Below are 25,716 nucleotides of genomic sequence, written 5' to 3'. Positions count from 1 at the left end.
TTGCTCTATCAGCTTTATCACTAACCTTTGGAGAAATTCTCTTGTGTACACAAGCATGTACTTTCCTCATTTGGTTTCAATTTTACACTCCGTTATTCACAATTGTTCAACATTCCTAATCTGTTTTTGCTCCTACCTGTTATACCTCTGTTACGAAACTGACATTTCCATACCTGACTGAGGTTCAGAGGCTGCCGTTGCCGGTACATTGTTGGTGTAGTTGAGCTTGAATTCTGTCCACTCACAGGCATGCCTGTTTTAGCCTTATAGACATTCGTAAAAAAGCCTATAAAGGGACAGGAAATTGAGGTAAATACATAAATTACAGCCAAAAACAATAAACAAACCACACTCAAGTTCTCTTCAATTACAATAATTCAAGCCAACACAGGAGAGTAGGCAAGAGAAACTTCCAGTTTATAAGCCCAAGCAAATCAAATACAGAGGGTCTAATCAGAAACACGAGAAAGCCTGCAGATGCTGGAAATCCAGAGCAACACACAATGCTGGGGGAGCTCAGCAGGTCAGGCAGCATACATGGGTACTGAGAAAGAAAGGGAAGAATGCCCTCCTTAGAAGAAATGGGGAAACTGCCAAATCAGTATGGTTTGAAGAGGGATTACCGCAACATGCGCAGCTTTTAAACCATCTAGTTAAAACTTAGGTTAAAACTTTAAAAAGTTCTCTACAAAATTAACATGAATGAATCCTTTTCAACCCCAGCCCCATAGTTTGCTACCCAACTGTTCCAGAATCCTGATGGTTTTGTATTTGAATCACCGGGGACTGCCCCCACACTCTTTCAGACCTGAATGAGTGTTTTTTTTTAAAAACGAGGGCCTCAGTGAACTTGCACTTTCAGCACTCCTGTTTAAATGCACTGAAGGTTCTTTCCTGCACACCGTTTAAATCCACCTGGTTCATTGAAATGATTTTATACTAATGTTCAACATCTTAAAAAAGAATCTTAAAGGATTCAGATTAAATAGTCCAAAAAAAAAAGCCCACCCAGACGCTACTAGATACTGTAGACCAGTTAGAGATTTTAGAGACACAAAACTGAGGAGGACAATGGCATTCCCTGACAATTGCAAACATTTAGAAGGAATTTAATCTTCAGTATATGCTAATTTGGTTTAGAAAAATTGGGGTTTAGAAAGAAGTCACTAATGTTTCCACGACAGTCAATCAATGTTGCTATTGTCTAATTACAAGTGGTGGTCAGTTTAAGCTGTACACCAGTTCCATCTCAATAAACTTCGAATAGTAAACATGTAAACACGAGGAAATCTGCAGATGCTGGAATTTAAAGCAACACACATAAAAGTTGCTGGTGAACGCAGCAGGCCAGGCAGCATCCATAGGAAGAGGTACAGTAAACGTTTCGGGCCGAGACTAACTGTCCTGACAAAGGGTCTCGGCCCGAAACGTTGACTGTACCTCTTCCTATAGATGCTGCCTGGCCTGAATAGTAAACATGTGGAAGTTTTGAATGAAGAAAGAGGACTACAGTGCCTTTTTAGAAACTCAGGGTGTACCAAAGCCAATGAAATACTTTCCAAATATAGTCATTGTTATGGATTGCCAATTTATGCATGGTAAATTCCCGCAAGCAGGAACGCAAATAATAATCAGGTAATCAGTTACAGTAACTTGTCCAAGGGATACACTGACCAAAACACTGGGGAATATTATTACTTTCTTCAAGATTGTTCCATCAGAGCAGATGGCACTTTAAAAAAGATTAAAGGAAAAGGTGGATAAAAAAAAGAATCTTGGATAAATTTTGAAGTACTCATGAACAGCATCATGGAACTACACTACATGAACTCTTATTGATAAAAAAAAAACAAGTTTTAAAGTTAAGATAGAATGACACAATTAAGGTTACAACAATTTGGATTAATAGATGTAATTTTGGTATAAAAATCATATTCCTACCTGACAAACTGCTGCTCTCTCCCATACTTTCACTGACTTGTGCCTTCAAAGGCTGTACGATGATTGTACGAGATCCAGAGTTATGACAAGCATCCATGCTTCTTTTAGGCAAGTCCTGTGTACTACTGATAACCTGCGTTGCTCGAGGCCGTTCACATGGATATGGACTATTACTGTTTGAGGAATCAGATTCCAACGAATCATGCACAGTTACATAACTGATGACGTTTGACCTTTGTTTCACATCAGAACTGCAAAAAAAAATAAGTATCAACATTATGTACATCTGGGATTAAAAAGAATCTGCTGTGTTGAGTTGCTGTCACAGAGGTAGTCAGAATATTCCCAGCACCTCGTGTTAAAAATAGGTTCTAGACCAGTAACACGATGTATTGTTACTGGTTTGAATTTTATTTTTCCTCACCTGCCTTCCAAACAGCAATAAAAGTCAGTAACCAAATTTGTGGATAAATGCATGGTCCAGAAGTTCTGGTCTACTGTTTACTGGCTTCAGTAATGTATTGTTCACGGACTCCAGTAAGGGAGGAGCAATTCTTCACCGGTTATGATGGAAACCTCATAAGGGCAGGTTAGATAATTTTCAGTCGTTTAAACTTGCACATTTCTAAGTGTTTAACTTTGTTTTAATTTTCTAACGTGTTTATTAATGTTGAATGCAAGTTTACACTTTGCCTAAACTTGTAACTAACTGGGTAAAGAATTGCAGGGCGACTTGTAGGTCATGATCATCATTTCAAGCCAGGGAAAAACATCTAAATTGAACAAAAGTAGCAATAACTCACACTTGTTTAGAACTTAGACTGTTGACAAATCTAAACCTCATGAGAAAATACTAAGTTTCCATTAATCTCACTACAAACTTGACACAGCATTTAAAGAAAAATCTGGTGGATTTCATTAAATCCTGCAGTAATTCAAAGTCATATTTTAAGATAATTAAACAGTAACCCATATTGCAAGGCAAATAAACCATGTCCTACACAGTTTTGGCATCTGCTCTGATAGCAGCCAAGCCTCTTGCACCTGGGTCAAACTTGAAAACTGTATGGGCAGTATTCTGAATTATCATATGGAATCCACCTCTCATTATTCACTATACAGAAGAACACCTACCCCCCAAGTTTCTGCTTGGTTTCTTCCTCTTCATCTGTGTCACTACGGATGGTTATTACACTGACAGCAGGACTGGGTGTATCAGGAATCACGATGGTCTGTCGCTGATGATCAAGTGTTGTGCTGCAGTATGGGGAGGGTGCACTTGCTGGACTGCTTTGAACCACCATGTATGTTTGGGAAGGAGTGACATCCAACAAAGGAACATTCCTGGTTTAAAACAAACAGATGAAGATATTGAGAGTTTTAAAGTTAAAATGATGAGTTTGATACTGCCCAAGACTTGCTCCAAGATCTCCAACAAACAAGTTTCAATTTTATTCAAAGTATTATTTGGCAAGACGCTACAATGAGCTCACTATCTATCAGATTTGGAATAAAACAAATCAAAAACCTGTACATCCTGAAAATCGGAAATAAGAGCAGAAAATACTGGCAGCCTCTGAGGAAAAAGAAACGGGTATGGTTTCAAATTGAAGACTCGTTGGAAAGGTATGGTGAAATAACATTGCTTTAAGTTGCAGAGAAGGTGAGAGAGGGATGAATAGGATAAAGGGACCATCCATATGAAGGTGAGGGTGAGAGACATTTTTTAAAAGATAAAGTAGCCATGGAAGCAGGTTTTGGTCTGTCAAACTGTTAACTAAAAGGCATCTTTCACAGACATAGGGTGTTTGCAGTAATTGTTTTTAAAATCAGGAATAAAATACCATTTTGTATTACATTACATGACACTGAAAGCTTATAATGCATTTCAACACATTCCTTAACTCAGGGCCTATCTGATTGCAAGTCTTTCAAAATTATTCTCAATTCACCCTGAAGAAAGTAAGAAGATTATATCAAGGATGTTTTCAATTTGCTTTTGAGGAGTTAACTAAGTATTTTCAAACAAATGAATCCTTTGCACTTCATATCGAAATTGCTAAAAAAAATGTATTTGGATTAGAGGCTACCTAATGTCAATGGGCCAAAAAAAAGTTAAATTTATTTGCTGACTATATTTATATAGAACTTCTTAGTACTGAGATTCCTTTTAATCAGTTTCATTCTTATTCTTGCCTTTTTATTTGGTCAGCTTTGCTTAGTCAAGTTCTAGAGGTCCTTAGCATCCATCAAAAGTGAGTTTAAGAAACCATTTATCATGTAATAGATTAATCAGCAAGTGATGGCACGCAGTTCAACCACAAAGTGAATCCTGAGCTCCTTTTCACATTTAGTTTTTTTTTGGTTTAACATACAGATGTAGTTTAATCTATTAAATTCAAAAGCATTCTGATCATTTTTACATGCATGCTTCTAATGTGTTTACCACACCTAAAAATGTACAAAGCCAGTAGCTGCTTATTCCCAGGAAATGAAGGTTTATCCATTAACAGTTTTCAGAAAGTGGTAAAAATTGCAAAACGTCTTCCTAATCCATCAACCCACCTCTTAAGTTTGACAGCTGATCGAAAAATGTTTCAAGTATCTATAACACATTAGAAGACTAAATGCTTTTGTAAAAATAAAACACTACACATCACAAACAAGTATAATGTTTTTTGTGTTATTTATTTCATTGGGTTCTCTATTTTTAGGATTTGCGTGAAGATCTGATGACATTTTAGGTCATATTTATGCAGAAATAAGAGAAAATTCCAGAGGGTTCACAAACTTTCTAGCATCACTAATTATTTAGTGTGCATCAACTGTATTGCATAATTTTTATAAGCAGCTGACACATGGTTTGCAGAGGAAACCATTCCCCGAGGAACTTCCAATGACCTAAAAATTCTTCCAGAAGTCTGCCCAAATAGTTCTCCAAAACTATAATACAATTGTTATTTAAATATTTATCCCTTCCTTTGGCATTAAATTTTGAATTTTAGATACAGAAATCTTCAAAATACTTTATTAGCTAATGTTTTGTTTCTTTTAAACAAAGTTTGCTATTTATCATCAAAGATTAGCACTGCTTGTTGACAGAAAGCTCCAATGATGTGATTCGCCCAGCACATTGCTTCATTGGCCCTTATTTAAACACATGCACTAAAGTTAATGTTGACAAGAGCAACACTGAACCACATTGCAGCCAACTTAGAATGGAAGAGATAACTGATAAACTCTGCTTTGATTTCTACTTACAAATCTGGATGCTTTCCTACCAAAACCCAAGCTAGAACAAAAGAAAGCTGTAAACTGTCCTGAATGTTTACAATTCTTCCACCTCTGGATCTTTAAACTTCAAGATTTGTTTTCCCACATGAAATAATGCCAGATGCTTTCCAAATAAAGTTGTGGAGAGGCTACCAAGAAATACAATATCAAACTGGTAAGTAACCAATATGCAGAAACATAATTTGTATATGAAAACTATTTCTCAATACTTTTTGAAAGAAAGTATCTGCACCTTAGCAATTCAGCTAACATTCCAGCTGACCTAGCTTTGTTAACATAAACCAGGTCATCGGTCTGACACAATTTTGATCTCTATGAATTCATTCCAGAAGACAATATATTTACTTAGCAGGAGTGCAATCTTGACAGCAGTATAGCTGAAATACCACTTTTTAAATGCACTGATTTTGATAAGACAACATTTTACCTTGTATTATGCATCTGCTTATTCCTTTTGGAGGAAGATCTAGAGTTTTGCTGCTGGCGTACCACATGAGCAACACCAACATTCAGGGGCTGTGCAGCCAGGGTTACATGACCAGCTAATAACGAAGGCTGCTGCACAATGGCATTATATTGGCCTCCATGTGAATGTGCATTCCTGCGAACAAGGAGAGAAAAAAAATCAGGTTTAAGAGAAAATAGCACGCAGATTCTGAAAGTAGAGGACTGATTATAAAATCAGTTCATACAAAGTTTGGCCGCAGTGACAGAGGATAATTCCGAAAGATAAAATCATTTGTCTTACTTTATAACAGTTCTTTAAAAAAAAACATTATGACAACTAAAAAAGTTGTGCTGCTGCAAAACTCTTATTGCTCAACTTTCCACAGAGGCAGAAATTTTTTAATTCCTTCAATGTAATACCTTCAATCTAAAACTGCCACAGAACTATCTAATTATCTTAGGTTTACACAAATGTTTTACATGTTACTCATAGCAACAGGGATCTAAGGCTGATGAATTAAATCTGTAGCTTCTCCCTCAATCTTGTCTGACAGAATGCACCTCAGGATAGGCTCTCCATTTCTATGAAATGCAAACCAGAAAACATCAGAATGATTTAAGATCATAAACTTGAAGTAACTACAGCATTAGACTTCACAGACAAACTACCCACACCGGTTCTCCATATACACCAGGAATTATCTGCCCAGCTGCACTATTTCTTAGACACACTAAATATAATTTGAAAATAAATTGTCAGGATATGCAATTTATTGTAACTTAGCCTGAGGGGAAGATACCTATTTGGCATCTTTAATGGCAAATTATGATGAGGGAATTAAGTGGACTAATTTCCCAAAAGAATTCAAAAAGATGGCACAGAAAAGGTTACTGCACAAGATTAATTAACTGTTGTGGATAGGCCAGTGGCAGGGAAACAGAATCAAAATAAATGAGTAATTTAGAACGGCATCAGTAACATACAGTGCAGCAGTGTTGGGGCCTCAATTATTTATAATCTGTATTAAAAAATTGGAAGAGAACAGTGTAATGCAGTCAAATATGCTGACAATACAAGGATAGGGTAGATTAGCAAATTGTTAGGACACACAAAGGCTGCAGAGATTATAGGTAGGTTCAACTGAGCAGCCAGGAAGTTGACAGAGGAAGAATCGTGTGGAAAAATAAGGTTTTGTCACTTTGGAAGAACGGTGGGGAAAGTTATTAAACTAGAATGGAACTACAAAGTGTACACCAGGAATCTGAGTCTGGAACAGGACTGCAAGTAGTATGAAGTGTGCAGTACTCAAGTTTAGATGCAACTTCACAGGATACTGGTGGAGCTACACCTGGAGTATTGAGAGTTTGGGATCTAAAATCTAAATCAAAGGGAAAATAAGCAGTTATGGGCTAGTACAAGGGTTCCATTCCTGAGAACTATCTGCACACCAACTTCCCTCAAGCTAAAATGTCCACTTTCTTAGTATTGATCATGATGCTCTTTACGTGTACTTGCTACAATTCTTTCATTTCATTGATAAATGACCTTAACATTACCCACCATTAACTTAATGGAATATCCTTTCCATTCAGTCATTAATGATTTACAAAACATATTATCATGACTAACTTGAAAACAGTATTTTAATTCATGATTATTGTAATAGTGTTTTTGGTAAGCTACATTCCCCAATTCCATAAGTAGAGAAAAATGCAAAGTTTGAGCAAAACGTTTAAACAGAAACAACCTAGTTTATTCAAAACTACACTTGCCTCCAGTCTGTTAGCTGTTGAGTACTAGCCATAGTTTCTGGTATCACAGTTGCATGTGACACAGAGTTGTGGACAGCTACCCCAGGTAACTGTTGCCAAGTTGATGGCAGCAAGATTTGTTGGGTTCCTCCAGGCCATGCCTGCTGCAAACAGACACAAACTGTTAATACTGCCACTGCCCAAGACACAACACCGAAAGATTGCAGACACCCAGAAGAGAACATAAAGCATCTAGCGGAAGGCCGCACACAGCTGGCAAGAGAAGCACAATGGTAAAACAAAGATTTGTGATGTTAGATTGACACAACGCCTCCCTCCAAAGCCAATACCTGCACAGGACAAGGCATTACAGTTTAATGAGAGAAAGAGAGAGTGAGTATATCCAATATCTTGCAGCTCTGAAGCAGAAACATACATTCGAATATTCTGTGCGACGAGCCATTCTGCAGGAATACAAACACACAGACACAGCAATCTCTTCTAAGCAGGCTCATGCTAAGCAGCAAGGGGAAAAGGAAGGGAACATTCTAACCAACCTTCGATCTGAGAAAGCAAAATGCACATTGTCACTGGAAGCGACTGCAGAAGTTGCAGGATCCATTTAAAAATAAACATGCTACTATGTTTTAATTCAAGACCACAAAATCTAATTAGCAATTTTCAAATCGCCAAACATTATATGTGGCAGAATCTTATATAAATGATTTCTTAATAAAGTTGAAAACTTTTAGGATTTGCACCAAATGATCAATGGGGAGCATTATCAAAAGAACACATTACAGGAATTCCATTCAAGAACAGACTACATGCAATTTGTAAAACAAAAGATCAGGCAAAATGTGTTTTGTAAATGAAGCCTAAAATTGTCCTGATAGCAGTTTGGAAGTTATTCATAATGCTGTCACAACAATTTTAGGCATCAATTTCAAAAAGAATTTTGACTGACCCGTTATTTATCAATTAGATCAGAGAAAAAATGTACTGCATGAATATGTATACATGGGTATTACGGCAACATACATTCATGCCTTTGCTGAAGTGATGATGATTTTTCTTCGCGCTCCACAACTCGGTGGTGGATCCCACAAATATTAGCACATATTTATACAAAGATGCTTTTGCATTGGGATTTTCTATTTATTTAAATTTATGCTAAAGCTGATAAAATTTAAATTCCTTAAATTATGTAAGAATTTTGAGAATATGTTTCAGATTATACAGTATATATGCTTACACAGCATGGATACAGTGTTTTAATGCAAAAGAGTAATAAAACTTTTGTCCTTTTTCAAATTTGTAGAAAAATCATTTAATATCAAGGCATAATACACATTAGAAATAGTTCTCTCTATTCAATCATTACAACAGGGTCAAAATACTACAAATGGCAGAGATTTAGTATGTATCCAAGTATATTTAGGTATATTTAGGTAAACAGCTTTTGGTAAATTAATTTTGAAAGTAAAATCAATAATTTAATCCTGTTAATACTCACATTTATTGTTTTCAAACAGATCTGTGCATGAACCTTGGCCACATTTTTAAACTCTAAACACTGACTCAGCTACCTAATGCAGAACACGATGGAGGAACTCAGCAGGTCGGGCAGCATCCATGGAAATTAACAGTCAACGTTTCAGGCCGAGATCCTTCGTCAGGACCCTGCCCGACCTGCTGAGTTCCTCCAGTATGTTGTGCGTGTTGCTTTGACCCCAGCATCTGCATAGTATTTTGTGTTCACCTAATAAAGAGTTTGGCAATTAAATCTAGAGATTTTTAAAATATACTTTAGTGTTACAAGAAAGCTGGTACTTTGTTTTAAATTAAACTGCTTCCTACTTAGAATATCTTAACATTTTTGACAGTCACCTGAGCCAAAAAATGTTATCTTTTCAATGAAAGCATTTAAAGCACGGTTTCAGCAAGATACAAGTCACTGGCCTTAATTAAAAATACAGTTGTCTATACTGAAACTATTTTGCTCACTTACATTACTGCAAGCCTATTTCAAAACCACTGTTTTATCTATTACACTTATTAAGGAAAAGAAAAATGCTAATTAATTTTTGCGGTCTTCACAGTGAATGTTAAATATTGGTTCAGATTTCAATTTATCAATCTTACCATGTCACTAGCCGTTGAACAGTTGGAAGATATCAATTAAAATTCAATAGATTCAGCATTACTAAAAGGCTCTAACTTGACCGCTATCACATAATGGAATAGTGTTTTGGAATGCATAAATGTAGAACTACCAATCAAACCCTTAGCTACAAGGGGGGAAAACTGTTACACTGTTCTGTAAAATATCAGCACATTGGTCCTTGAATTAACAAACACCAGAGAATCCACACATTCTACCACAGTCTAAGCTCAATTTTTCCAACTGCAGTCAAGATGCCACAGCTCAGTTGTTCTAGCTTAATCATGGGAAGATTTTGCAATTTATTTGCATAAGTTTTAGAATTAAGGGCAATAAAATGCAACCAGACCAGGTTGTTTTTATAAAGTGCAACATTACACCTTCTACAATCATATGCCAAAGCTAATATCAATACTTATCAAATTGAATTTTGAGTCATTGATGAAGGTGATTGATGAGGGCAAAGCAATGGATCATGGATTTTGGCAAGGTATTTGGCAAAGTCCCTCACAGTGAGCTCACCAGAAGACTGAGATGGATGAGATCCAGTGACTTCGGTGTATGCATTCAGAATTGGCCTCTCAATAGAAAGCAGAGGGCAGTTGTCAATGGGACCTACTCTGGCTGGAGGTCCATGATTAGTGGTGTTGCACAGGGATCAGTACTGGACCTCTGCTGTTTGTGATATACATCTTAATAATCTGAATAACAACATGATAGGATGGGTTAGCAAGTTTGCAGATAACAAGGCTGGTAGTGTTGTGACGTTTAATTTAGGAAGTGCTGCACTTTGGCAAATCAAATGTGGCTGGAATGGCAGGAACCTTAACAACATTGATATACAAAGATCTTAAGGTCCAAGTCCAAAGATCCCTGAAAGTGGATGCACAGGTTGATAGGCTGGTGGTAAACAGGACATATGGCATGGTTTCCTTTATTAAATCAATGTACTCAATTCAAAAATCAAAGTTTTATTGTAGGTCTGTAAAACTCTGGTTAGGCTGTACCTACAGTATTATATTCAATTCTGATTGACCCATTATGGGAAGGCTGTGGAAAGCATGCAAGTTTACCAGGATGCTGTCTCAATTAGAAGGCATGTACTACGAGAGGCTATAGACAAACTGAGTTGTTTTATTGTGAGCAGAAGCTAAGGGGAGACCTTACAGAAACTTATAAGATTATGGAGGCACACATTTCTCATGGTGGGAGAGTCCTAAACCAGAAGACACACCCTCAAAATAGAGGGGCATCCTTTTTGATTGGAGATGAGAAGGATTTGTTTAGCCAGAGAGTGGTGAATTTGTGGAATTCATTGCCACAGACAGCTGTGGCGGGTCAAGACTTTATGTAAATTTAAGGCAGAGATTGATAGATTCTTGATTGGTCAGGACACGAAGGGATACAAGAAGGCAAGAGAATGAGGCTGAAAGGAAAACTGGTTCAGCCATGATAAAATGGCGAAGCATACTCGATGGGCCAAATGGCCTACTTCTGGTCCAATATCATATGGTCTTATGATAGACAACCAACATCATTTTCCCCCAGGGTTTAAAATGTCTAATATTAGATGGCATGATTTAATGTAAGATGGGGCAAGATTAAAGGAGGTCTACTGAGAGAATTTCTTTCCAATTTCACCAAGTCTCTCCCCACACCCCCTCCCCAAGGAATCGATGCTGGGTGCTGGAATGGGCCGTCAGGGATTGCAGTGAAGACAAATACAATGGACGTATTTAAGAGCCTCTTAAGTGGGCACATGAATATGCAAATATGGAGGAATATGGACTTTGTCCTGGTGAAAGGTCTCGGCCTGAAGCATCGACTGTACCCTTTGCCTGAGGGTACGTCCACACTACGCCGGATAATTTTGAAAACGAAGCTTTTTCTCTTCGTTTTGACCTTCCATCCACATTGAAACTGCGCTTTCATCTCCCGAAAAAAAGAGATTTTCGAAAACACTCCCCAGAGTGTGTAAATTTGAAAACGATTGTTTCGCATTGTAGTGTGGACAGGGTAAACGGAGAGATTTAAAAACATTGTCATGACAACACCATAACAACAATGCTTTTTCTGCTTCTGCTTGGGACTGCACAAGCACTGCTGGACAGCTGTTCCTAGTTCTTGGTATTTGATTCTTGGTCCTCCAAAATATTCTACATGGAATTTAAACTGGAAGTGGTTTTCATGCTGGTCCCCTCAGTTTCTCTGACTGCATCCTCTGTTCTTCTGCCCGTACCCTCTGGTCTCCCAGTCTACGGTGATCTGCTGTACCCCGGGGTCTCCAAGCCGGCACTGTCGCTGACTGACCACTGCTGTGGTTCTGTGGAATCTTCTGCTGCCAGACCTGCGCAGTAATTCTAACATTATTAATCTCTTGGTTCTTGATCCTCCAAAATATTCCGCATGGAATTTAAACTGGAGGTGGCGGAGGGTGGGCTTAAGAAGGAGATTTCTGAAGAAGAAAAGCTGCCTTAAATTTAATTCGGTTTGGTTGTGTGACTGTGTTAGGATTAACATTATTCTATGCTTTAATTGTGAGGGGGAAAAATGAATTGCTGTACACATCTGACTTGGTAGCCAGTATTTCAAATTGAGTTGAGCCTTCTTCTGCTCCTGATAGGTTTGGGTTTGATGTAGGATTGGTAGTCTATGTCGAGTTGACCATTTAACATTTTGTAATTGCTGATAATATTGATCTTGGATAGAGAACAGCTTCATGCGTGTGTTGTTTACTTTATTGTCTACGTTAATAGCTTGTTTGGAATTAAACATCCCTACTGCTTTGCTGACTTTGTAGTCGTTTGTAACTCGCAGAAACAGCTCGACTCCATTGTCTGTCTAAACGAAGAAGTTCGGTCTGTTTTCTCCAGCAGAGGTTTTCTTTGTATTCCTCAAAGACATTTTTGAAAAGTTTCTTTCGCTGTTATTGTAGGTACTCTAGTTTCAATGAAAATAACACAACGCTGCCGCAGAAACATAAATATCATACCGTTTCCTCTTCGCTTGTTTTCTGTAGATGTGTCTGTGCATGCCCAGTAGGAGGAGATTCGCACAAATATCTGTTTTAGTGTGAACAGAGATATTTTGAAAAACGCCTAGTGTGGATGCCTGTCGTTTTTACTCGAAACCAGCGTTTTCAAAATTATCCGGCGTAGTGTGGACATAGCCTTAGATGCTGCCTGGCCTGCAGAGTTCTTCCAGCATTTGGTGTGTGCAGCCCGGATTTCCAGCATCTGCAGATTTTCTCTTGTTTGGGATATGGACTTTGTGTAGTCAAAAAGGGATTAATTTAGTTAGACAAATAACTACTAGCTTAATTTGTTTGGCATAATATCATACAGGTTATGTATTTGTTTAAATTTATTGACTCATTTAAAATACTGCTTTTCTGTATCTGGAGACATCAGATTCAACAACTTGAGCCACTTTACTGTGTACAATATCAAATTCCATCTTAATCTGTCTAAAATCCAACTACATTCCTGATTACAACTTTACAAATACATGTTAATATATATTGCTAAGATGTAAATATGTCTCTCAAAACAGGAACAAATAAAGCCTCCTGCCTGAATGCATTATAAAACTATCTCTAAAAGACCAATTTTCCAGCTATTCATCCCAAAAGCAAAAGTGATGGGTTTCCCGATACACTCATGTCTATTCCTAATTGATTAACTTCTATCAGGGTGGTAGTCTGCCATATAATGGTATTTAGCAAGAATTTTTAAAAAGCCTTATTTCCACAGTATATAATCAGTGTTTTTAAATTGACAGACAGCATGTCTGACTGATATCCAATGCTAGATAAGCCGAAAATTCCGCTACCTAAATCCAAGACTCAAAACATCACTTTTGTTCCCTACTCCAAACTCACTCTCAGCAACCAAGTTTGAACTACATTTAGGACAACTCTGGTGTCATAAGGCAGCTTATTTTCACCTCAGTGATGGAAAAAAATTAACTATTTAGTTCCACTGGTCTACACCAAAAATAATACTCTATCCCATCAGTCACCTAATTCCACATCTTATTCCTTCCTCACTCCTGCCATCATTTCCCTCATTGGCTTTGAGCCCTGTGGAAAGTGGAAGAGAAATACCACCTATTGCTAAAATTGCCCAGCTTCATCTATTAAGTAGCACAAATCTTCTACAAAAGGATTTGTATGGAGTATAATCATTTACCTCCTTCCTTCCATATTCTGCAGCAGAACTTTAATCAACTTAGTCTGGTTTGAAGTGGATGAAAATATCTGGATCTGGCACCTACCTTTAATCTTTCACATAATTACTCTGCAGGCAGATAAATTCTTAGACCACCTTATGTTGTTCCAGATGATAATTTATTAAATGAAACAAACAGTTCATCAGCACTGAAAGTAGATTTTTGTATTTGTCATTATTAAATAAGTTACCAGAATATGAGCCTTTTAGAAATGCTGAGTGTTTTGGCCTGAAGTACAACTTGTTTTGTCATTCAGATCGTTCAGGAACGTAAAACAGAGCAGACGTCCAATGACGTGAAAATATGTAAGCCGGCACACGATGATACATGCTTCTGTTCCCCTGCAGCAGCCTCAGAGGAGCATCTGTTAGTGCATAGAATCACACCAAGTGGGAGCATTTACCAGTACTGTGGTCGTCTGATCGACCAGCGCAGGCCGGCCGGCTGCGCAGTTCAAGGTAAAAGGGACCGCGTACTGCGGAGCAACAGTGGCAACGTGAGGATGTAGAGTGGCCACCATCAGCGGTGTGCAGCTGCCCTGTAATGGGGGGGTGGGGGGGTGGGAGTTAGTTATATGGTTCATTAGTTCTCAAAAGTGCAGCGCTCCTCCTTGATGCCCTGGATAGTATGATATTCAAGGCTAAGCCTCTGCAAAACAACTGAAGTATACGAGTGAAACCGGAATTGAGACCTGGATTACAAAATTGCCTTCTGCCCCCTCCCCCATTCATATTTTGTAGGTTGGTCAGCTCTGGGAAAGAAAAGACCATCACTCAGTTGCTTATCCCATGCAACTTGCATACAAGTTAGGGCATACAAAAAGGAACGCTGCCAACTGTGTAAACAGGAAAAAAGATCCCATCATAGCTTTAAAAATAAAACACGCAAGGTTGCATCTGGATTATTACAAACAAAATTATTTCAGTTTCTGATTTTACAGTATGATTTACCACTGAACATTATGAAACCAAGACAGTCATGGATCAAGAGATAAACATTTCTATGCTCTAACAACAAGACTTTCAAAGCTATAAAAGGTTCACTTAATATTTCAAAATTACATTTTCCACACTGTAAAAAAAAGGAGTTATTTTTTTTTCCAAATTGTCATAACCCTAGACAGAAAAGAAAAAAAATCATTAACTAACAAGAGATTCCCTAGTGATTACAATCATTACAACCAAAACGTATGTTTTTAATTCTCAGTAACTTTAATTTGCATGACTGAATCATTACATAAACAATGACTCCCAAATTGTGGAATAGTATCCAGGTAGAGCCAAACAAAATTGTATGTGAACAACTTCAAACAATAATCCAATACCTGTGGTACAACTACATGCTTCAACAACTATACATAATTTCAAGTTGAGACCACTGGCTTGCATAACTAGATGCCTTCACAGTAATTTCAATACTTAAGAAAAGCAATGTGGACTCAATCAAATTCTGATACAGCATTTATGCTTATTGGTTCAAAACTGCTGTAAAAGTTAAATGTACACAAAAAAATACACCATAGTGGAAGTAAAGCAAAATCACAATGAAAATGAGATATCAAAATAGCATTCTCCAAAGTACCAAAATATTTTGATCAGATTAGAATGAGAATGTTTTTGGAAGAGTTACCTCTTGAGGTTCTAAAGCTATGTTAGGAATATTTTATTTGCATTACCATCTTTGTTCTCTCCTTGCCTCTTCAATGTTTCACAGGCTCATATCATAAATTACAATACTTCCTTCCACATTTTAGCAAAGAAGTTCCAGCAATAGGAAAACAACACTTGCAAGTGGATTTGCAATGAATCGACTTGCTTCAGCAGGTCAAAGGAATTTCAAAATTTATAAAATGGTTATGAAGCTGCTACAGCCTTCAAAACTGTATTACAATTAGTTCTACAATTTGTGTAACTGAATTATCTAAGCCAGGGGTCCCCAACCTTTTGCGCACAGAGGGCCGGTTTAATATTGAAGATATTCTTGCGGACCGGCCAACTGGGGGCGGGTGGTGGGTGTTCAAGTTCAACAGTGCACGACAGGGAATGAGGAAAGGTGCAGCTGACTCATATCGCTAAATCATATCGTTTCCTCACGGCCCAGTAGCACATGCTTGCGGCCTGGTGGTTGGGAACAACTGATCTAAGCAACCAAAAAATAAATTCCCGACCTGCAACCTTAACTCCACTTTGTCCTCTGTAGAGGTGCCCAGACCTACTGGACATTTGCAGTATTTTCTATTTTTATTATAGATTTCAATTACTTAAAATCCTTCCAAACAAAATTAATATGCAAATATGAACTCTACTGAATCAATGTGAGCCCTGCATTCCCTTAACTGTTGAACAAATTCACCAAATTTAACCAGGCATTTTCCTAATTACAGCAATCCACAGAACCAGGTCATATTACTGATTACTATAGAGTTAATTTCAGCAGGAGTCTGATAGGACAGAACTTCCATTAAGAATCCACAACAACTTCTACTCTCATTGTCTACCTTGGACTGAACTGGGCCTGATACTTCGTTGCCTCAATAATCAAACATATGGCTGATGTTAATTGTCAAATTTTATCCAAAGCTACCTCAGTAAATAGTGCATTGATGGAATTCCAATTCTGTTTAAAGCCACAGTTTTGAGTCAAAAGTAAAACCAAACAGAAAACAAAAACTCTACATTTATTTGAGAAAAAAATTAACAATCTGATATCAGTATTTCCTCTGACATAAGATTTCTTAGGTAATTTTTACGGGGAAAAATTGTCATTTTGAGCATTAAATTGTACTGAGAAACTGCTCCAATATAATCCAGATAACATTAATTTGTGCTACTGATCCAGCAACAACAGTGCACTCACATTGTTTCCGAGCTTTGCCAAGTGTAGACTATGTGGTCATTTTGTAAAGCAACTGCACTGTCACTCTTTCTGTCCTTCACTGATTTATCACAATCAGAGTCACAGAGCACTTCGCACAGAAACAGGCCATTCAGCCCATCTAGTCTGTCCCAGCCTCTTTTTCCATCTAGTCCCATCTACTTGCACCCAGACCCTAGCTCTCCATACACCTCTCATTCATATACCTTTCCAAGCTTGTCTTATGCTGCACTTGAACCTGCAAGTATCATTTCTGCTAGCAGCTTGTTCCACACTTGCACCATCTTCCCACCAAACAACTTTTCCCTCCGATTCCCCCAACCTCAGAGGGTAACGTCTGCACAAGTTTACCCTTTTTACCCTTTATACAATCCTCTATTTTGTATGCCTCCAGTATCTCCCTTTATTCTCCTATGCTCCAGAGAATAAAGGACTAACTTATTCGACCTATGATTGGAGATATGATGTTGTGGCCATGACAGAGACTTGGATGGTGCAGGGGCAGGAATTGCTACTTCAAGTGCCAGGCTTTAGATGTTTCAGAAAGGACAGGGAGGGAGGCAAAAGAAGTGGGGGCATGGCACTGTTGATCAGGGATAGTGTCACGGATGCAGAAAAGGAGGAAGTCACGGAGGGGTTGTCTATGGAGTCTCTGTGGGTGGAAGTTAACAATCAATCACTCTACTGGGTGTTTTTTTTTAATATAGACCACCCAATAGTAACAGGGACATTGAGGAGCAGATAGGGAGAGAGATTCTGCAAAGGTGTAATAATAACAGGGTTATTGGGGTGGGAGATTTTAATTTCCCAAATATTGATTGGCATCTCCTGAGAGTGAGGGGTTTAGATGGGGTGGACTTTGTTAGGTGTGTTCAAGGAGGTTTCTTGACACAATATGTAGATAAGTCTACAAGAGGAGAGGCTGTACTTGATCTGGTATTGGGAAATGGACCTGGTCAGGTGTCAGGTCTCTCAGTGGGAGAGCATTTTGGAGATGGTGATCACAATTCTATCTCCCTATCCCTCTCCAGTGCTATGGTAAAGAACAGATAAGTTAGGGAAACGTTTAACTGGAGTAAAGGGAAATATGAGGCTATCAGGCAGGAACTTGGAAGCATAAATTGGAAACAGATGTTCTCAGGGAAATGTACGGAAGAAATGTGGCCAATGTTCAGGGGATATTTGTGTGGGGTTCTGTAAAGGTATGTTCCGATGAGACAGGGAAAGGATGGTAGGGTACAGGAACCGTGGTGTACAAAGGCTGTTGTAAATCTAGTCAAGAAGAGCTTACGAAAGGTTCAAAAAAACTAGGTAATGATAGAGATCTAGAAGATTATAAGGCTAGCAGGAAGGAGCTTAGGAATGAAATTAGGAGAGCTAAAAGGGGCCATGAGAAGGCCTTGGCAGACAGGACTAAGGAAAACCCCAAGGCATTCTACAAATACGTGAAGAGCAAAAGGATAAGACGCGAGAGAATAAGATCAAACAAGTGTGATAGTGGAAACGTGTGCAGGGAACCGGACGAGATGGCAGAGATACTTAACAAATACTTTGCTTCAGTATTCACTATGGAAAAAGATCTTGCCGATTGTAGGGATGACTTGCAGCGGACTGAAAAGCTTGAGCATGTAGATATTACGGAACAGGATGTGCTGGAACTTTTGGAAGTCACCGGGACCAGATGGGATGTACCCCAGGCTACTGTGGGATGCAAGGGAGGAGATTGCTGAGCCTCTAGTGATGATCCTTGCTTCATCAATAAGGACGGGAGAGGTTCCAGAGGATTGGAGGGTTGCGGATGTTGTTCCCTTATTCGAGAAAGGGAGTAGAGATAGCCCAGGAAATTATAGACCAGTGAGTCTTACTTCAGTGGTTGGTAAGCTGATGGAGAAGATCCTGAGAGGCAGGATTTATGAACATTTGGAGAAGCATATGATTAGGAATAGTCAGCATGGCTTTGTCAAAGGCAGGTTGTGCCTTACGGGCCTGATTGAATTTTTTGAGGATGTGACTAAACACATTGATGAAGGTAGAGCCATAGATTTGATAAGGTACCCCATGCAAGGCTTATTGAGAAAAGTGAGGAAGCATGGGATCCAAAGCGATATTGCTTTGTGGATCCAGAACTGGCTTGCCCACAGAAGGCAAAGAGTGGTTGTAGACGGGACATATTCTGCATGGAGACCGGTGACCAGTGGTGTGTCTCAGGGATTTGTTCTGGGACATCTACTCTTTGTGATTTTTATAACTGACCTGGATGAGGAATTGGAGGGATGGGTTAGTAAATTTGCTGATGACACAAAGGTTAGAAGTGTTGTGGATAGTGTGGAGGGCTGTAAGAGGTTGCATCAGGACATTGATAGGATGCAAGACTGGGCTGAGAAGTGGCAGATGGAGTTCAACCCAGATAAGTGTGAGGTGGTTCATTCTGTAAGGTCAACTATAATGGCAGAATATAGCATTAATGGTAGGACTCTTGGCAGTGTGGAGGTTCAGCGGGATCTTGGGGTCTGAATCCATAGAACACTCAAAGCTGCTGCGCAGGTTGACTCTGTGGTTAAGAAGGCATACAGTGCATTGGCCTTCATCAACCATGGGATTGAATTTAAGAGCCGAGAGGTAATGTTACAGCTATATAGGACCCTGGTCAGACCCCACTTGGAGTACCGTGCTCAACTCTGGTCACCTCATTACAGGAAGGACGTGGAAACCATAGAAAGGGTGCAGGGGAGATTTACAAGGATGTTACCTGCATTGGGGAGCCTTATGAGAACAGGCCGAGTGAACCTAGCCTTTTCTCCTTGGAGTGATGGAAGATGAGAGATAACCTGATAGAGGTGTAAAAGATAATGAGAGGCATTGATCGTGGGATAGTCAGAGGCTTTTTCCCAGGGACGAAATGGCTAGCACGAGAGGGCATAGTTTTAAAATGTTTGGAAGTAGGTACAGAATAGATGTCAGCCGTAAGCCTAGGTAGCTCTAAGCTAAGGACATGCTCCGCACAGCTTTGTGAGCTGAAGGGCCTATATTGTGCTGTATGTTTTCTATGGTTCTATGTTACCTTTCCCTACAATTCAGGTCCCCATATCCCAGCAACATCCTTATAAATTTTCTCTGCACTCTTTTAAGCCTATTGATATTCTTCCTGTAGGCAGGTGACCAGAACTGCACACGATATTCAAAATTCACCTCAACAATACTTTATACAACCTCAACATAACATCCCAACTCCCAGACTGCTCTGAGTTACGAAGGGCAATGTGCCAAAAGATCTCTTTACAACTCTATCTACTTATCACTTTCATGGAATTATGGATCTGGATTCCCAGATCCCTTTGTTCTGCTGCACACCTTCTCGCCCCACTGTTTACTAAGTCCTACCCTAGTTTGTTCTGTGAAAGTACAACATCTCACACTTGACTGCATTAAATTCCATCTGGCTTTTTTTCTGCCCATTTTTTAACACTGGTCTAGACCACACCGCAAGCTTTGAGAGCCTTCCTTACTGTCCACTATGTCCCCATTCTTGGTGGCATCCGTAAATTTGCTGATCCAGTGTACCACATTATCATCTAAACCAACAGACAGGGCCCTGATCACAGACACACTACTAGTTACAGGCCTCCAGTCAGATGCAACCATCTACTACCAATCTCTGACTTCTGCTATGCCAATGCTAAATCCAATTTATTATTTCATTCTGAGTATCAAGTGACCTAACCTTCTGAATTATCCTCCCATGCAGTACTTTGTCAGAGGCCTTGTTGAAGTCTCTGTAGACTACAGACAACATCCATCACCTTTCTTTTAATCTTCCCCATAATCTCCTTGAAAAACCTCAAAGTTTGGTTGGACACAACCTACTACGCAAAAAGCCAAGATAACTATCCTTTATCAGGACCTCTCTATCCAAATATCCTGTCCCTTACAATACCCTCTGATAATTTACCCACAAATGACATCAGAGTCACTAGCCTGCAATTTCCCAGCTTATACTTCGAACCTTTCTTGACCAACAGTGAGGACAAATGCAAGCCAGAAGATCAGCTCCTCACATTCTGCTCGAGTCATCTATCATTCATTAACATGATCACTGAATTTTACATTTTCAAGTAACCTACATTTGTATTACTTTCCCACTCTCACCAAGTTCTCTTCCCTTATCCACCTTTTCCAACCTTCCCTTCTTTCCCTTATTACCAAGGCTGGTCCCATCTACCACACAACTATCAATCCATTGTTCTACCTTGATTCATCTTTCCCATTCTCCCTGCCTCCATTGGCCCTTCATTCCTCCAGTCATCTAGTTCCACCTACCTCCCTCTTCTCCTCACTTTTATATGATGACTTTTTTCTCATTGCTCCCACCCCTAATCCAGCATCTTGACATACAATGTCAATCATCCCTTTTCTAGCCCCAAAGAGTTCTTTGAGCAGTACATTTTTGTTCCAGATTCCAGTACCTACAATCTCTTGTGCCTGTACTACTTGGTCCTGTTTATACCAGCTGCTGGCGCCAGATTACCAATCCACAAGATACCTGTGCCCGTTGGGCCCACCTTCCAAGGGCAGAAGCACAGGAAATTGCAGAAAACTGCAATTAAAATGAACTAGTCAGCCACGTACCTGAGCAAGAACACCTGGTTGAATCTGAATTGACTGTGCAGCTGGTGCCTGTGGTACGACGGGTACTGCATTCTCAACTCGAACAGAAAACCCAGAATGTTTTGCAGATGCTTGTAGCCCTATCAATAAAAATAGCAAATGCTTTCAGGTCATTTCAAAAATTGGCTTGTGGCAGAAGGCTGTTAAGAATCAACAATTTTATATTGATACTTTAACCAGGTACATCTCAGAGGTCTTACTAAGTGCCAGAACACAGCTGAATCTGGCACTTGAAAGGGTGCAAATCTTTGCAAACTATTGTTACATACTTTTGAATCTCAAATCCAAATTATAGTATTCAAGCTGTTGAAATCTGTTCATCAGAGAGAGTACACAGGGAACTACAGACCAGGGACTCACTTCATAAAAGGAAAAATGCTAGCATCTGTAATTAAGACCATAAGATATAAGAGCAGAAGTAGGCCATTCGGCCCATTGAGTCTGCTCCAACATTAAATCATGGGCTGATCCAATTCTTCCAGTCAGCCCCACTCCCCTGATTTCTCCCCATATCCTTTGATGCCCTGGCTAATCAAGAACATATCTATCTCTGCCTTAAATACACCCAATGACTTGGCCTCCTGCTTCTCTGAGATCCCCCCTCATGCTCCGGAACTCCAGGTAATATAGCCCAAGAGCTGCCAGACATGCCTCATACTGTAACCCTTTCATTCCTGGAATCATTCTCGTCAATCTTCTCTGAACCCTCTCCAATGTCAGTATATTCTTTCTAAAATAAGGAGCCCAAAACTGCACACAATACTCCAAGTATGGTCTCACGAGTTCCCTACGAAGCCTTAACATCACATGCTCTTATATTCTATACCTCTAGAAATGAATGCCAACATGGCATTCGCCTTCTTCACCATTGACTCAAGCTGGAGGTTAACCTTTAGGGTATCCTGCACAAGGACTCCCAATCCCTTTGCATCTCTGCATTTTGAATTCTCTCCACATCTAAAAAGTAGACTGCCTGTTTACTTCTTCCATCAAAGTACATGACCATACATTTCCAACATTGTATTTCATTAGCCACTTCTTTGCCCATTCCCCCCCAGTTATCCAAGTCTCTCTGCAGGCTCTCCAATTCCTCAACACCACCCGTTCCTCCACCTACCTTTGTATCATCGGCAAATTTAACCACAAATCCATTAATCCCATAGTCCAAATTATTGACATACATCATAAAAAACAGCAGTCCCAACACCAAACTCTGTGGAACTCCACTGGTAACCAGCAGCCAGTCAGAATAGGATCCCTTTATTCCTACTCTCTGTTTTAACAGAATTACTCCCTGTAATTCCATGGGCTCTTATCTTGCTAAGCAGCCTCATGTGCGGCACCTTGTCAAAGGCCTTCTGAAAATCCAAGTACACCACATCTACTGCATCTCCTTTGTCTACCCTGTTTATAATTTCCTCAAAAAAATTGCAGTAGCTTAGTCAGGCAGGATTTTCCTTTCCGGAAACCATGCTGGCTTTGGCCTATCTTGTCACGTACCTCCAGGTACTCTGTAATCTCTCCCCTAACAATCGATTCCAACAACTTCCCAACCACTGATGTCAGGCTAACGGGTCTATAGTTTCCTTTCTGCTGCCTCCCATCCTTTTTAAATAGCGGAGTAACATCTGCAAATTTCCAGTCATCTGGTAAAATGCCCGAATATATCTGCTCTTGAAAGATCATTGTTAATGCCTCCACAATCTCTCCAGCTACTTCCTTCAGAACCCAAGGGTGCATTCCATCAGGTCCAGGAGACTTATCCACCCCCAGACCATTAAGCTTCCTAAGCACCTTCTGAGTCGTAATTTTCACTGCACTTGACACTCTTGAATGTCCAGTATACAGCAGGTATCTTCCACTGTGAAGACTGATGCAAAATACGCATTCAGTTCCTCTGCCATCTCTGCATCTCTGATTACAATATCTCCAGCATCATTTCCTATTGGTCTTATATCTACCTTCAACTCTTTTACCCTTCATATACTTAAAGATTTTAGTATCTTCTTTGATATGAGTCTCCAGTTTCCTTTCCTAATTCATCTTTTCTTTCTTAATGACCTTCTGCAAGTTTTTAAAAGCTTCCCAATCCTCTATCTTCCCCACTAGCTCTGGCTTCCTGGTAAGCCCTCTCTTTTGCTTTTACTTTGGCTCTGACTTCACTTGTCAGCCACGGTAGTGCCCTTCTTCCCTTTGAAAATTTCTTCTTATTTGGAATATGTCTGTCTTGCACTTCCCTCATTTTTTGCAGAAACTCCAGCCATTGCTGCTCTGCTGTCCTTCCTGCTAGTGTCTCTTTCCAGTCAACCTTGGCCAGTTCCCCTCTCATGCCATTGTAATTTCCTTTATTCCACTGAAATATTGACACATTGGAATTTAGTTTCTCTTTCTCAAATTTCAAAGTGATCTCTATCATATCGTGATCACTGTTCCCTAAGGCAGGGGTCCCCAACCTTTTTTGCACCACAGACCGGTTTAATATTGACAATATTCTTACGGACCGGCCAACCAGGTGGGGTTCAAGTAGTGTTAAACTCACCTCAACGTGTCTTTTACAGTTAGGGTTGCCAACTTGCTCACTCCCAAATAAGGAACAAATGTAGCATTCAAATCCTGACGAAGGGTCCCAGCCGGAAGCATCGACTGTACCTCTTCCTATAGACGCGTTCTCCAGCATTTTTTGTGTATGCTGACGAGACAGTTGTGCTTACCCCGAGAAAGACTACCATGACCATGAAGCCTTGCTCGGGCTCCTGTGTGCGCATGCGTGACGTTCACATATGTGATGTGCACATTCGTGTACGTGCCAATTTTTTTCCCCCCACAAATCAGTTTTGGCTTAATCTTCCGAGTACACTGTACATACATTATTTCTACATTATTTATATAGGCTGTGTATTTATCATATCATTAATGCTTTCACTATATGTTAGAATTATTTTAGGTTTTATGTGTTATTTGGTATGATTTGGTAGGTTATTTTTTGGGTCTGGGAACGCTCAAAAATTTTTTCTATATAAGTTAATGGTAATTGCTTCTTCGCTTTACGCTACTTCAGCACAAAAGGTTTCATAGGAACGCTCTACCTTAGTGGGGGAAATACGGGACAAGGGCGGTCCTGTATGGGCCAAACCAATTTAGCCCAATATACGGGATGTCCCGGCTAATATGGGACAGTTGGCAACAGTGCGTGACAGGGAATGAGGAAAGGTGCAGCTGACTTATATCGTTTCCTCACGGCCCAGTACCACATGCTCTGCCAGTCCACGGCCCTTATTACCTCCGGATCATTGCACAACACCCAATCCAGCACAGCTGATCCCCCAGTATGCTCAACAACAAGCTGTTCTAAAAAAGCCTTCCCTTAGACATTCTACATATTCTCACTTGAGGTCCAGTACTGGCCTGATTTTGCCAATCCACTTTCATGTTAAAATCCCCAATGATTATCATGACACGTCTTTTCTATCCACATCCCGGCTGCTCTTTGGAGGCCTGTATACAACTGCCAATAGGGTCCTTTTACCATTGTCATTTCTTAACTCAACCCACAGGATCGGAAGGTGTAGAGTCTCTATGTCATCCCTTTCTAATGACTTATTTCTTATACACAGGGCCACACGACCCACTATGCCTACTTAAGTGGTACCTGGACATATAATAAAGTAGAAAGTTCAACTAATAGCCATTCTTGTGATGTCAAATCTCCACTAACCCAGTAACTCTATCTTAAACGTCTGCTAGAAGATTAGATTGTGGCAATAAATTGTTAATGGACAATAAACAAGTCATTTAAAAGTTGGGAGGCTCCGGCTAGTAGGGCATTCCAGGTATCAGTGCTGAGGCTCCTAGTGTTGTATTCAGCATTAATGACTTGTTTGAAGAGACCAAGTACAACATACCCACAAGCTCCAGGCTGTGATGAGGTTGTATGGAGTCTCCAAAGAAAATAGGCCAAGATATAACAGATGAAACAATACTGAAAATGAGATCATCCACTTGGAAGTACAGTTGCAAGAAAACATTTGTGAACCCTTTGCAATTACCTGCTTTTCTGCATAATTACTCATGAAATGTGGTCTGATCTTCATCTAAGTTACCATGATAGACAAGCACAATCTGCCAAAACTAATAACACACAAACAATTGTACTACTTCTCATCAATAATGAGTACACCATTTAAACAATCAGTCTAGATACAAAAAAAGTATGTGAACCTCTGGGGTAATGCTTGCTTAAAAAATTTTGGAGTCAGGTGTTCTGATCAATGAGATGAGATTGCAGGTGTGCATTTAGAGGTGCCCTGCCCTATAAAAAGACACAAAGTCAGGTTACTGACAGAGCCTGC

The 25,716-nt window shown here is 39.6% G+C and overlaps 1 protein-coding gene across 6 annotated transcripts in view; it reads right to left on the bottom strand.

Moving 5' to 3' along the window:
* LOC140195274 (homeodomain-interacting protein kinase 1-like) overlaps positions 1-25,716 on the bottom strand; it is a 129,082-nt gene that overhangs the window by 28,691 nt on the left and 74,675 nt on the right. For 3 of the 6 annotated variants that reach the window (XM_072253344.1, XM_072253346.1, XM_072253349.1), the window contains 7 exons: positions 21,329-21,447; positions 14,232-14,366; positions 7,456-7,598; positions 5,663-5,836; positions 3,076-3,285; positions 1,942-2,192; positions 174-286 (listed from right to left, as the gene is read on the bottom strand). In XM_072253344.1, coding sequence (XP_072109445.1) covers positions 174-286; positions 1,942-2,192; positions 3,076-3,285; positions 5,663-5,836; positions 7,456-7,598; positions 14,232-14,366; positions 21,329-21,447 — 1,145 coding nt within the window. The remainder of the gene's footprint in view (positions 1-173; positions 287-1,941; positions 2,193-3,075; positions 3,286-5,662; positions 5,837-7,455; positions 7,599-14,231; positions 14,367-21,328; positions 21,448-25,716) is intronic. The other 3 variants (XM_072253345.1, XM_072253347.1, XM_072253348.1) reach the window with 3 other exon arrangements.

This window comes from Mobula birostris, chromosome 3 (assembly GCF_030028105.1).
Source record: "Mobula birostris isolate sMobBir1 chromosome 3, sMobBir1.hap1, whole genome shotgun sequence".
Classification (NCBI taxonomy): Eukaryota; Metazoa; Chordata; class Chondrichthyes; order Myliobatiformes; family Myliobatidae; genus Mobula; species Mobula birostris.
Note: the sequence above shows the minus strand (reverse complement) of the source record. Positions and strands in the feature narration are given on the sequence as shown.